The sequence below is a fragment of the Mustela nigripes genome, chromosome 12 (genome assembly GCF_022355385.1).
Source record: "Mustela nigripes isolate SB6536 chromosome 12, MUSNIG.SB6536, whole genome shotgun sequence".
NCBI classification, from domain to species: domain Eukaryota; kingdom Metazoa; phylum Chordata; class Mammalia; order Carnivora; family Mustelidae; genus Mustela; species Mustela nigripes.
Genome location: NC_081568.1, coordinates 47759949 through 47773261, shown reverse-complemented (window position 1 = coordinate 47773261; position 13313 = coordinate 47759949). Strand labels below are relative to the sequence as shown.

At 44.6% G+C, this 13313-nt stretch overlaps 1 protein-coding gene across 3 annotated transcripts in view; it reads right to left on the bottom strand.

Moving 5' to 3' along the window:
• Nucleotides 1-13313, bottom strand: part of CYFIP2 (cytoplasmic FMR1 interacting protein 2) — a 124502-nt gene that overhangs the window by 11682 nt on the left and 99507 nt on the right. For all 3 annotated transcript variants that reach the window (XM_059417244.1, XM_059417246.1, XM_059417245.1), the window contains 2 exons: nt 1051-1123; nt 489-583 (listed from right to left, as the gene is read on the bottom strand). In XM_059417244.1, coding sequence (XP_059273227.1) covers nt 489-583; nt 1051-1123 — 168 coding nt within the window. The remainder of the gene's footprint in view (nt 1-488; nt 584-1050; nt 1124-13313) is intronic.

Below are 13313 nucleotides of genomic sequence, written 5' to 3'. Positions count from 1 at the left end.
ATTATGTACCAAGTAGTCAACGTTTAGATAACTTTTCCACATTTTATTTAGTCAACTCTCTACTGGTTGTCTCTAGTTTTTGCTTTAATGAACAATGCTAAAGTAAACATCTGTGTTCTTGCAGGTGTTTTTCTAGCAAAGATACCCAGAAATGAACTGCTTCTGGTTCTCAGGGTGTGTGGATTTTTAATTCTGAGAGTTGACTTAGCCGAATTCTTGATATCAAACAGGAGCATAACAGATGATTGCCTGACTTCCTTCTTTCTTGACACAATAGCTGATATATGGCGTAGAAGAAAGAACTCAGGCCTGGGAAATAGCAAATCTCCTTCCAGACCCGACCCTGCCACTAACAGGCTTGGTAGACATGCTTCCTTACCCTCTCTCTGGGCCTCAGTTTCCTAGTCTGTAAAATGATGGGGTTGGACCAACTGCTCTCCCTCTCAAGTTCCTGTTGGTTCTCAGAGTTTGGGGCAGAAGGGTCCTACCTGGGGGGTCCCCAGCCGCTCTATCAGAGGGACGAGGTGAAGTGGGGCATATTTGGCTTCCAGGCGTTTCATGCGGACCTCCAGACGCTCCCCTTCTGCAAAAGAAGCAGCAGAGCAGAAAATGAGACTCAGGGTACCCGGGGGAAACGGAGGAAGGGAAAACTCTCAGGGGACCACTAACTGATCTGTGCTCCCAAACTTGGACGGACTGTGCAGAACTGCTCTCCTTCGTTCTAAAGTGTGATTCGAACTCACTACAAGGAAAAACGTTCTGGTGTCTGTCCAATGACAGAATTATCAGCCTTGTGGGGTGGTGAGTTCCCCATCATTTGGAAGAGTTAAACCAAGGCTAGACAGGAATGCACTAGGAATGTTCTAGAAAGACCAAGGAACAAGGCCTGAAATGTCACTTCCAACTCTGAAATTCTATGAATATTGAATAGCTGCCCAAAGCTTTATTTAACTTTTCCTTTTCTGACGGCAGATCTGAGTTTATTGGGATTAAGTGAGTGTCAAGTTCAAATGCAAGTTGGCTATTTAGCTGTTGTTAGTGGTTTCTTACCTTTGATGTAGACTCTAGGCAAGATGTTTTGGAAGGGTGCAGCATGGAGCAAATCACAGACTTCCTCCTGAGACTGCAAACAGAGATGGAAGGAAAGAAAGGAAAAACAATTCTTATTTTATCTTATTTAAATATTTTATTTATTTATTTGACAGACAGAGATCACAAGTGGGCAGAGAGGCAGGTAGAGGCAGAGAAAGGAGGAAGCAGAGAGCCCGAAGTGGGGCTCGATCCCAGGACCCTGCAATCATGGCCCGAGCAGAAAGCAGGGGCTTTATTTAACCCACTGGGCCACCCAGGTGCCCCAACAATTCTAATTTTTAACCATGAAGGATTTTCATTCCTAGAACTTTGAGCACCACAGTCAGCCAGGGTTCGAATTCTGGCTTCTCCTCTTACTAGCTGTGGCACCTTGGACAAGTTGCTTAACCTCTCTGAGCCTATTTGTCTGCAAAATGAGGACCAGAGGAGTACTTATTTAATGAGATTTTGTAAAGATTGAGTGAGAGAATGCATAACCTTTTAGCATAACCTCTGACACATAATGAGTGTGCAATGCACTTCCATTATAATCTTATGAAGAATCTGTGGAGGATTTCACATGAGTGACAGAGGAATGGAACAGAGCTGGTGAGCCCAGACTGGGCTGTGAAGCCTGTAGGCTCCAAGTAGGCGGCTGGGCCCATCTGCCAACCCACCCTATAGACAACCAACTACTGAGAAAAGAGAAACCAAAACCCAGGACAGATGGGTTTTGACGGTGACTTGTTATGCAAATAAAGTGAGCTTTACAACCACTTGAAAAGAAGGAAACATCTGGGAAGGACAGGCCTGGGGGATAGAGTCTAATGGGCTGACTGTCCCAGGGCCAGTTTGTGATCACTGGACTTAAGAACAGGGGATGGGGTAAGGGGACTTAAGAGAAGCCACTCTCCATGACTCTTGGTTTCTCTTCCTTAAACTGTGGGGATTTGGACTAGGTAAGATCCAGACTTCATTCAGCTCTGGCACTCTTGGATCTGAGAAAATCAGGATTGTGAGTGCTCCTGGCTTGCCTTCTCCAGACATGGGTGGAATGCGCTGCCCTAGAAATCTGGAAGGCTGGCCGCTCATGGTGGGGAATCTCCAAACTCCTTTTTCACTCTGGGTCACTCCTTAAAGTGAGGCTAGCAGAGCAAAAAACGAGTGAACCCTTCAAAGGGCCCTGCCTGAGTGTCATGCTTAATATCTTAGCCAGAGGGGAAATTTTCCCTCCTTTTTAAGCTATGTCTCTCGTAACCACTAAATCAAATAATCTGGTATTGGTTGCTATTTCTAAACATGGGCCCTTGGATTCATCATATAATCTATAACTTGGCTTACTGGTCATGATATTCTTTAATTCACTAATTACACTGATTGATTTTCAATGATGAACCAGCCTTGCATTCTGGGCAGAAATCTCACATGGTTGTGATACATGATGCTTTTAATATATTGTTGGAATTGATTTGCTAATATTTTGTTGAGGATATTTACTCTATATTCATGAGAGGCACTGATTTGCTGTTTTCTTTTCAAGTGTCTTTGATCTTGATAATAGGATAATGCTGATCCTGTAAGATAAATTGGGATGAGTTCCCCTCTATACTGTATTTTGGAAACAACTGTGAATTGTTATTATTTCTTCCTGAAATGTTCAGGAGAATTCACAAGTGAAACCATCTGCATGTGTAGTTTTCTTTGTTGGAAGTTTTTTTGTTTTTTGCTTTGTTTTGTTTTTAAATTAGAAATAAGATTTCTTTAATAGATGATTCAGGATACCAATTTTTTTCTCAAGTGAGTTTTGGGGGTTTATATGTATCAAGGACATGGCTCCTTTCACCAATCCCAAACTCCAGACTTGGCTATCCGGTTCCTTGCTGGATATCACCACTTGGATATTCCGCACCTCATTTCCAAAGTTGACCCTTTCCCCACTTCCTCCCTAGGGTTCCTCTGCTCACAGAAACACATGACCATCTCCTTACCTGCCCAAGCCTAAAACCTGGGGCTCACTTCCTCTCTCTTCTTCACTTCCCATAACCATTAAATCCTCATGTCTCTGGCTTCTTTCCACATTCCTTCCCACTGGCTACTACAACACTCTGAGCTCCTTTATGTGTGGGGATGCTGTTTCTAATTTTGCCTCTAACATCCCCTAGGATGTAACAGTTTCTCAATAATTATTGATTAATGAATGCATATTTGTTAGCTCATATTTTTCTTAGATGAATAAATTTATTTAGCCACATATTTAGCCTCCAAGTATGAGAATACCATTACATCCATTCATCCAACAAATACTGGTTGAGTGTCTGGCACTGTTCTAGGCTTTGCAGATATGATGTTGAACACGTTAGACTGGATCTTTGCCCTCATGGAATTTATGTTCTAGTTGATAGAGACAGATAAAAGCAAGCAAACAAATCAGAAAAGTTCAAATAGTGATGAAAGAAAACAGGGTAATAGGCTAGAGAGGACTGGGAATGGAGGAGGGACTGTTTGAGGAAGGGTGATTAGGAGAAAACTTTGGAGGGAGAGACTTTTGAAAGATAGAATGAAGCGAGGGAACCAGCCATGCAGATATGAGGTCAGAGCATTCCAGTACAAAGGCCCTGGGGCAGAAAGTAAACCAGAGCATAGTATGCCATGCTGGGAATCACGGTCTAGACTGAGGCTCTAATGATAGGGAGGGACCACTTCATGTGGGGTCATAGGCATGGTATGAAGTCTGGATTTTCTCCTAAGTGCAGTGAGGAACCATGGAGGTATTTTAAACAGAGGACTGGTTATGATAGCTCTGCTGACAAGTCTTCCAATGTTTCCTCTTTTCTTCCAAAAATTTCAGTTGTCCCTAGAAATTTCTTACTAGAGAAGCTGCCCATTGCATGAACTTACTAGAAAAGTTGCCTGTCACATGAACTATCAGCTTTCTATTTTATTAATGTAAATAAAATTGACGTTGGGTGCCCCCTTAGGGGATGGAGGAAGGAAGAAGCTTCTGGGTCCTCTACAACAAGAGCAAAGTTGTTGCTTTACTCATTTTACAAGATGAGCTTCCCTTTCAGATTTCTTTGGGAGGGGCAAGAGTGTTCCATTTATCCCTCTCTGCATATACCCCTGTCCTCCAATTAACAACTGTAGGGGCAAGGGGAACTTCCTTCTGGCATGTACTTCCTGTGTGTTCTCTACCTCCTAAAGCAATTTGTTGAAGGTGAGAAAAGACAGAAGAATGTGCTTTCCTAATAGAGGTGGGAAAGCGTCTGCCTGAAAGGTCCTAGAGGATGAGCTATGTGGCCATTTGCATAATGAGGTGGCTATAAACCCTGCAACACCTTTCAGGGAAGGTATCCGTTTGGCATTCCTTAGATGAGGCCATTGCAACTGATAAAAATGTCCAGTTTAGAGCACACAAAGGCTTGGGTCAGGGAACCCAACAAGCCTCTGTCGTGGGCATCTACGCTAATGGGTCAATCTCCTCCTTACCTAATTAGTCTCTAAGGATCCACATTTGGCCTTCCACTGTGCCCAGGAACCCATCCAGCCCTTGGCACGTGAAGTGCCTGGAGAGTGGGTTTCTTCCCCACATGCCCCTGGCTCCTTCTGCTGCAGCCGTAACTAACAGCTTTTGTTGTCTGAGTGTACCATCTGTGCTCCCATCATAGAATTTTTACCTTCTCTCTGGAAGGCTCCCAAACCTACCTCTTGCCCGCACTCCCTTTGCTTAATAAATTTCCACTCTTCTTTCAGATCTCAAGTCAGCTACCATTCCTTCAAGGAGACTTTCTTGACCCCCTCAAGAAAGGGGGGGGGGGTTCTGAGCCTGGGTGGGTTCCTTAGGCGTCCTCAAAGAATCAAGTCCTTTTCCTTTCAACGTTTGAACTAAATTTTTTTTATACTTTATCCTTGCCTACCGATGACTATTTGATTAATGTCTACCTCCCCCTGCTGGAATGTGACCTTCACGCAGGTAGGGACGATGTCTATTTTTGACTATATTTTAGTCCCAACAGTGAACCCAGTTAGATGGCAAATGCCCAGTAAACATGCACAATGAAAACTTAATGTCTGCAGCATATAAGGGAATTGAGACTTAGGACAGCACCTCTCTTGTTCTAGAATTTCTAGAATGTGGGCCCATCTTATGTGGGCCTGCATGTTTCCCTTTACTACTAATCAAAGTATTTTCTTTTCAGTTTTATTGATTACCCTGTGTAAATTATATGAAGCATTTTAAAGAAATGCTACAAGTGGTGGGATTTGCAGGTGTTCTTGATTTTCTATTCCTCTCTTTCTCCCTGTTTCCTTCCCCCCTACTTTTTATGTATATACTGAATTTTCTACATTGAACATATATTACTTTTAAAAAATTGATTTGAAAAAACTCTGAAAGTAACTACTTTTTAACTTTAAAATATGGAGCTATGGGGGTTTTGAGCTGGCATTAGAGAGAAGGAAATGAATTCCTAGCATGCCACATGGTCTAGCAAGGAATAAATATCTGCATAAATTTAATAACGCAAACAACACATATCGTGTATGCTTTTGCTTTGTTTTGTTTTCTTTAAGCTACACTGAAGGGTAAGTTACAGATGCAGAAGAAAACACAAATGTTACAAAAATACAGCTTTGAGCACAGAGAAGTAAAAGTATAGCTGACACAGGGTATGAGTTTGTGGAAGTGTTAGAAGTGAAGTTGGGGATGTTAGTTTCCTCATCTTGTACAGACAGAGGAGTCAAGATAGTAAATACTGTTACAATAAGAAGCCACAGTGGTGTACGTATATTATCTCTGATTACAACAGAAGCAACAGAGGTAATAAGTAACAATCAAATATTAAAAGGAAGTGAGGGGAGAGATGTAAATGAGCTGAAATCTCATCTTTCCAACGGGGGAGTCAGTAAGTCCTGTCTAGAGCTGCCAATAAGAAACAGAAGCCATCCTCCTATTATTAAGCATCATGGAGAGAACGACAAGATCTAGAAATAGAAATAATGAACACAAGTTGCCTTGGGGGCTGGGATACAGGTGGGAAGAGGTGCCACGGGGCTTAGAATGATGATTCTCATCATAAGCTCATCTGTATTATTTGATTTATCATGTGCAATTAAGAACAACTTAAATGGAACAAAATGAAGAGGTCGGATTAAATGGTCTCTGAGGGTCTTTCCCTAGAAGCGAGAACCTATACCAACATAATTGCTTCATTCTTCAGGGAAGGAGAGGCAATGAGCACTTACTGAACGCTAACTCTGTGCCAGGTGCTTTGTACCTGTCATCTGCTTTGCACTCCAGAATAGTCTAGGAGGTAGACTTACGGTTTCCATCCTTCAGGCCAAAGGCACTGAGACTCTCGGGGAGGTGACGTTTCCTACCCAGGCCCATGTGGCATTAAAGAAGCAGTAGGGCTGACAGGATTAAGGGCAAAGGCCGCTTCACTTTGATACCCATGGCTTCTCCTTGGCAGCCCGTGTGGGCAAAGCCTGAGGAAGTGTGGATTATTTCCCCCCTCAAGATACATATGCACGTTGGAAAAAAGAAGTAAAATTATCAAAAATAGAAACAGGAGAAGATTACTTAAAGCCTCATCACCTGAGAAACTTCTTAGCCTCACTCATATCTGATAGGATCATATCATTTGTTGCTGTATTCACTGGGCTTTTAGTCGTAGCTACTAACGTTCCTTAAACTTAAAAAGTTGTGACTTATATACAGGCAGTTTGAAGAATGAAGAGTCTTGAGCCAGATTCTAGCCCAAGAAACAGGGAATTACTGAAACCTCTCTTTTCCGATATCCAGAGGTAACCCCCATCCTGAATCTGTGTAAGTAATTTCTTTGCAGGCCACTAATTTTCAGAGATCTGCTGGTTTGATACTTAGGCAAACAAGAGGACCGCTCACGTGGCCAATTTGTGCCTATAAATTGATTCTTTCTCCAGCCTCCCAACCTCTACTCAACCTTAATCCTTCCCTGAGAGCCCCATTCAAACTTTACCTCCTAGGAGTCTTCCAAGCCCCTCCAGTCTACAGTGGTTTTCTTTTTAAAAACTTACCCGAGTCTTTATTAATTCAGGGCCCCACCAAGCTGTCTGTGGGCTGAACGGTCTAATCTAGCCCCAGTCCAGGGCCCTAAAGTCTGTGATTCATCCCATGAAAACACTGACTGAGAGTCTTCTTGGAAGGACCAGCTATAGAGAATATGGGTATATCAACTAGAGATCAAGCAAGGTCTAAATCGAACACTTTCTTTTGGACTAGGATATAGTCTGAGCAGAAAAGAAATCATTCATTTCAACAAATGGTAAGCATGTATTATACACAAGTCTCTTGGCAAGATGCTGGAGACACAATGGTGAACGGGGCAGACCTGACGCATGCTGCTTATCAAGATGATGAGGAAAACAAGCAGATGGAAAATCGTGAGAATTGCTACAGTTGGGGCATGCACGGGGCTAGAGCAATACATAAGAGGGGCAACCAACTCAGGCTTTTGGGGAGGATGATAAGGTAGGCTTTCAGGAGAAGGGGACAGTAAACTGAGACCCAAGCCAGGGGTAAGTGTTGGACAGGTGAGGGGGAACACTTCCTGCAAAGGCCCAGGAGCGAGAGGGAACAATAGGGTAAGGGGCTGACAGCTGAAAAGACTGAAGCCTCTGGTGCTGGGGAAGGTAGTATGAGATGAGGAAGGAGGGGGAAGCAGGAGGCAGATCAGGAAGGATCTCACAAGCCCCACTCGGGCATCTGAATGCCACCTTGCTGGTTTCCATCAGGGAAATTGGCAGTTTCACCTTCTGGCTGCAAGAGAGAGAAAGGATTGTGGTGGGGGGTGGGGGAGAGAGGAAAGATGTGTTGAGATAGTCCAAGCAAGAAAGAGTAGGGAGTGGTGGCAGAGGAGACAGAGAGGAGGGAGCAGATGTCAGAGACCTGCTGTCAGATGGGAAACAGGAGCAGAAAAGGAAAGGACACCCACGCCCACCTGTTGACAGGGTCTGAGGACACAGTGAGTTTGCAGGTGGCAGGGAGCTGAGATCAGATCTGGGCAGGATGAATGTCTGATATCTGTGCACGTCCAAGAGAAGATGTCTAAAGGGGACCTAGAGGTAACGTGTGGGGCCCTAGAACCTGGGGAATGGATCTGAACTTGGGAATCACCTTCATGAGGATGAAAACTGACTCCAGGGGAGGGAAATAAATCAGTGAAAAGGCAGGTGTGGGTGGGCATTTCTCAAGGTGACCAGACCCTTACACATACTTCAGCTCTTTGGACACTATGAGACCAAAGAAAGAGAGGGTGCAAAGAAATCAAAGTGGGACTGATAAATTCTGGGAACTTTGGTGTCCACCTGAAGAGAGATGACAGGCCACCTGCCAAACCAGGTGTAGGGAAGAAGGCTACTCCTATGCACCTGGTGCTGCCCCTTCCTCCCTTCACCAAACATCCTCTGAGCGCTTGCTCTGTGATCCGACACACAGCCTAAGAGCACAGAGATGAGGATGGGGTCCTTCACTGGGTGCAGAGGGGCCTGGATGCTGCAGGAAACTCCGAGGGCAGGGAAGACCAGAAAAACCACACTTGAATGATGTTTCCAATGTAGTGGGGGAAGAGCTCAGGACACCTGTGACTGGGAAACAAAGGGCTCTGAAGACTGGGAGGTGGGACAATGACACCAGGTGCCTGGCAGAGAATAGGCCTTTGGTAAGGTGTGTGCTGAACAGAGCTGGTGAGGGCCCTGGGACGGTTCGAGAGAATGGGCCAGGTCCCGAAGCACAGGCAAGGTGCAATTGTGCACTCGCAGGCAGAGGCCGAGGGGGACAAGATCCAGATCAGTGTGAAGAGAGCAGGAAACCATCTGCTGAGGCTCCAAAGAGAGGGGTGGGCTGACAGGGCTGCAGGCAGTCAGAAGTTAGGCTCTCGGTTTTGCGGACTTGCAGAAAAGCCTGGGTCAAAGCCTCTTTGCTCTGGGAACAGGAGAGAAGAAACTCACGGGAGCTGTGGGCCTGCTTATGAAGCCCTGGTGACTTCACCTTCATCACCTCACTTGAAACAAAGATCATAAAATCAGAATAGGTATTTCCCTGCTATCCAGAAATAGAGCGTTCGAATGAAACCTTTCCTAACCCCAGTGGCAGAAAGCAAAGCAATGATCCCTAATTTATATGTAAAAAATTTGAACATTCCTAGACCTTAAAAACAACCTCTCTTAGGCTTCTCTGCTACCTCAGGACACATCTTTCTAGAGAATGTGCAAAATAAATTAAGATGAAGCCCAGACAGAGCACAGTGCAGAGCGCTGGTAGGCTGATGCTAGGTTCTGAGGGTAGTTTCTGGGGCACAGTTCTGTGCGGGGTGGCGGGGGGCACTCGTGCTGCCTCTAGAGAGACTTGCTGCAAAACAGCTGAATGCCCCTCTTGCTTTTTGCCTTTATTTCCCTGAAAGCAATATCGTCTTTGGATTTCTTCTGGTTAGAGAAAACAGACACCACTGTAAGAGTCCATTGTAAAAGCAAAGTGGCAGAATGTGAACTTTCAAAGATAGGGGATCCTTGCCCTTGGCCCCAGCATTTTGGGGGTGTGGAAAATAAGGCTGAGAGGATTTCATCTCTTCCTTGGACTCTCGTAGCTATTAGGTACGGAGGCAAAACTTGAACCCAGGATTTCTAAATCCAAAGATGCACCTGGGAGTCAGGCTGACATCAGGCTGGGACAAACCCATATAACTCAGCCTTGCCTTTTCCTGGGGCTCTTCTTGATGCATTTCTGGTCTTATTCTGTGTAACGGTCTCCAGACTTAGTGACACTCCTTTAATTGTAAGGCACTGTGTATTCTTCCGGATGTGGGCAGAGGAAAAGAGCTGAGATCTCTCAGAATTCTCTTGCTGACCTGGGCCTGGCCACTGGGCCACCTTCCTAAACCAGCCTTATCCTGTTCTTTCATTCGGCTCTACTGTCAAGCTCTACAGCCTTGAGGAAGACACAGATCCTTCTCCTGAGGTCAAAGGCAGGAAGAACGAGTGCCTGTAGCAAGTCTCCAAATGGGAACGCTTTTTTTTTTTTTTTTTTTTTTTAAATTGCAAGTGGCCATTTGGAACCTACTGGGTGGCAAATGTTCTTACCATCTGAGTTTCCCTTACTCCTCATTAGGTCCAGTGGGCACAACCCCCACAAGACATCTCCTTCCCAACCACTGAGCTGCACACCCTACAAGCTGGGTGTTACGAGGGAGGGCCTGGCCTAACAATGTGGCCAATGCAACAGCAAAGGCCCCAGGAAATGATATTCATTGCAAATCACTAGAATGAGAAATCAGCAGATTCATGGACTGGGAAAAAATGGAATTAAGTCTTCCTTGAATCATGCTGCCTTGAAACAGAACCGGCTGACTGGTTAATAATATCCAACTCGTGTTCTACGCTTTGCCATATTGCCTTGCTGTCTATATTGGAGTTTGCATCTGACCAAGAAGACGTGGGCATCTTGGTTGCCTCCTAGGTACCAAAGCAGGATGCATTCCGGCGCCGAGAGGGTAGGAAGCCTAAGCAGGTTCCAGGGATCTTTGGCTACTTTGCTTTCTTTGGGGGATAACGTCATCTTGTCAGGGTTTGTTTATTTTGGGGGAAGGGGCTAATGATTTCCAGCCGAGGTGACAAAAAGCACGGCCCAGGATTGCTAGGAGTGGTTTAGGAAGACAGTATCCTGTCCACCCAGTCTAGCGGGCGCCACGCACGCCACAGACACCAGAGACTGACTATTTATAATGATCGTTTTCTGGTAGATGTATTTGGTTCTTTAAAAATCAATATATTATGGTAATATTTCAAAAGAATGAAGGGAAACATATCAAGGAAGGAGACCTTCTCATGATTTGCGGCAGGCAGCAGGAGGCAAGCAGAGGCCCTGGGGTCATCTCCTGTCCCACCCCTGACTGAGGCAGTGGCTCCCTTTGGAGAGGATTTTGACTACACGTTCAGGCTCAGCGGGATCGATTATGACTGCCTGCCTTGGGCTAGCAGAGGAGCGAGGGCACTGAAGTTACGAATCTGTTATCCTTGATCTCTAAAACCCCCCACCCCCACCAACATGCTCGTTACTTTATATGTGTTCATTGAGCTGACATTTGTCATTTTTTTCTGAAAATTCACCCAATATTTAATTCAGGCAAGGGCTGTCCCCTGAAAAACTTAATTTGGTAGATTTTCCCCCAGGCTTTACTAAGATATAACGGACATACAAAACTGTGTCACTTTAAGGGGCACAATGTGATTTTTCTTTTTGAAGATTTTATTTAGTTATTTGAAAGCGAGAGAGAGTGTGAGAAGGGGGAAGGGAAGAGGAAGAAGCAGACTCCCCGCTGAGCAGGGAGCCCCACGAGAGGCTCTATTCCAGGACCCTAAGATCTTGACTGGAGCCCACGGCAGACATTTAACTGACTGAGCCACCCAGGTGTCCCTGTGATGATTGGATAATTGGGAAATTGTTACCAGAACACATCTTTCACCTCATACAATTACCCTTTTGTATTGTGGTGGTGGTGCTGGGGAGGTCCTATAAGATCTACTCTCTTTCAAGTATACGACACAGTATTGCTAACTCTGGGTACCATGCTGTATGGGACATCACAGCAGATATGTTTTTAGAGTTGCTACTCTAAGCTTCTTTCTTTTTGCTGCTCAAGTATTTATGCTCAGTTTTGGAAAAAGAAGAAGAAGAAGGAGAAGGAGAAGAAGAAGAAGAAGAGGAAGAAGAAGAAAGAAGGAAAAGAAAATGCTCATGCATTTTTTTTTTTTAAAGGAAGAAATTTATAACCCCACCACCTAGGGGTCATCACTGATAAATTTTGGGCTTTATCCTGTCAGGTTCTTCTACACATGTTAACATTTAAGTATGTATTTTAAAATAATGAGATATGGCTCAGTTGGTTGAGGATCTGCCTTCGGCTCAGGGTCCTGAGATCAAGCCCTGCATCGAGCTCCATGCTCATTAGGGGAGTCTGCTTCTTCCCCTCCCCCGCCCCTCCTCTCCATTCATGTTTCTCTCTCTCTCTCAGATAAAGATCTTTTAAAAAATAAAATAATGGAGCATAAAACATCTACTCTGCTGTAATCTCTTTTCATCCCTTAGCATATATTATCAACATCTTACAGAACTTCTCCTTTAATGTTTGCTTTGTCTTTGTTTTTGTTTTGGCCTGGAGGAGTCTTATGCTTCCCCACACCCTTGCCTGAGTGACACCCACTTCTCAAAATTATTTGATCAATGATTACCCACTAAAGTACTGGCTATCTTTCTCCAAACCCATCTCAGCAGACTTTGTGTTTTTAGTGGCACTTTTAAAGATCAGGTAACATTTCAAATCAAAAGTCTCTAATAGGAGAATTTTAGACACTGATGGAAAGGGGAAAGGATGCTTTTGTTTGGGGTTGGGGGGAGTCCTCTTGGTGCCCCTTGAATTATAACACCAAGGAAGTCAATGTCAATAAGCATAAGGGTAGAAGCCAAGGATGGTAGGATCTCACCATACCTTGACCTAGACCTTCAGTGCACCTTGGTTTTCTTATCTGTACCCTGACCTTCCAAGTCTGCTGTGAGGCTGCACTGTGCACCCAGGGACAGAGAGTCGTAAGAGATGAATGAGGGTAGGGGATAGGCATGGCTGAATCTTCTGGGTCTCGTGGGTCATGGCTGGGAGCTAGAATTTTAAGTACGAGGAGAAGCCACCTGTCAGTTTTAAGCCAGAGAGTAACAAGATCTGATTTATAATTGTATGAAGGTGCTTTTGCTGCTACCTGGAAAAATCAGCTCTGCCATTTTCTTCCTGAATGCTTCACCTACTAGTAAATTCCACCCTTAACAAGAATGGAAAGGCAGCAACCCTCAAAAAAGCTGGGCTTGAGACATTGCTCTTAAATGGCACCTAGGGAGAAGGTATTATTGTTTTCTTTTCCCTAAAAGACCTTGATGTAGTGGGAAAGCCTCCCCGCCGTGGCCCTTGGGAAGAGGGCAGCTGACGTGGCCCACTGGCTATTCACTCAGGGCCGCTCACAATCTCTTCCTAATTTGGACCAGACAGCTTTCCTGGCTTCATCTGCCTTTCCATGATTCTACACGGATCTTTCCTGCTTATAAATCAAATGGATGGGCAGCAGGAGAGACCTGGCTGAGTTTAGTACTGGCAGATGCCTCTATAAATTAAAAAAAAAAAAATGAGGTCAGAAGTAGCTCCTAAGCATATGTTACCAAAAAT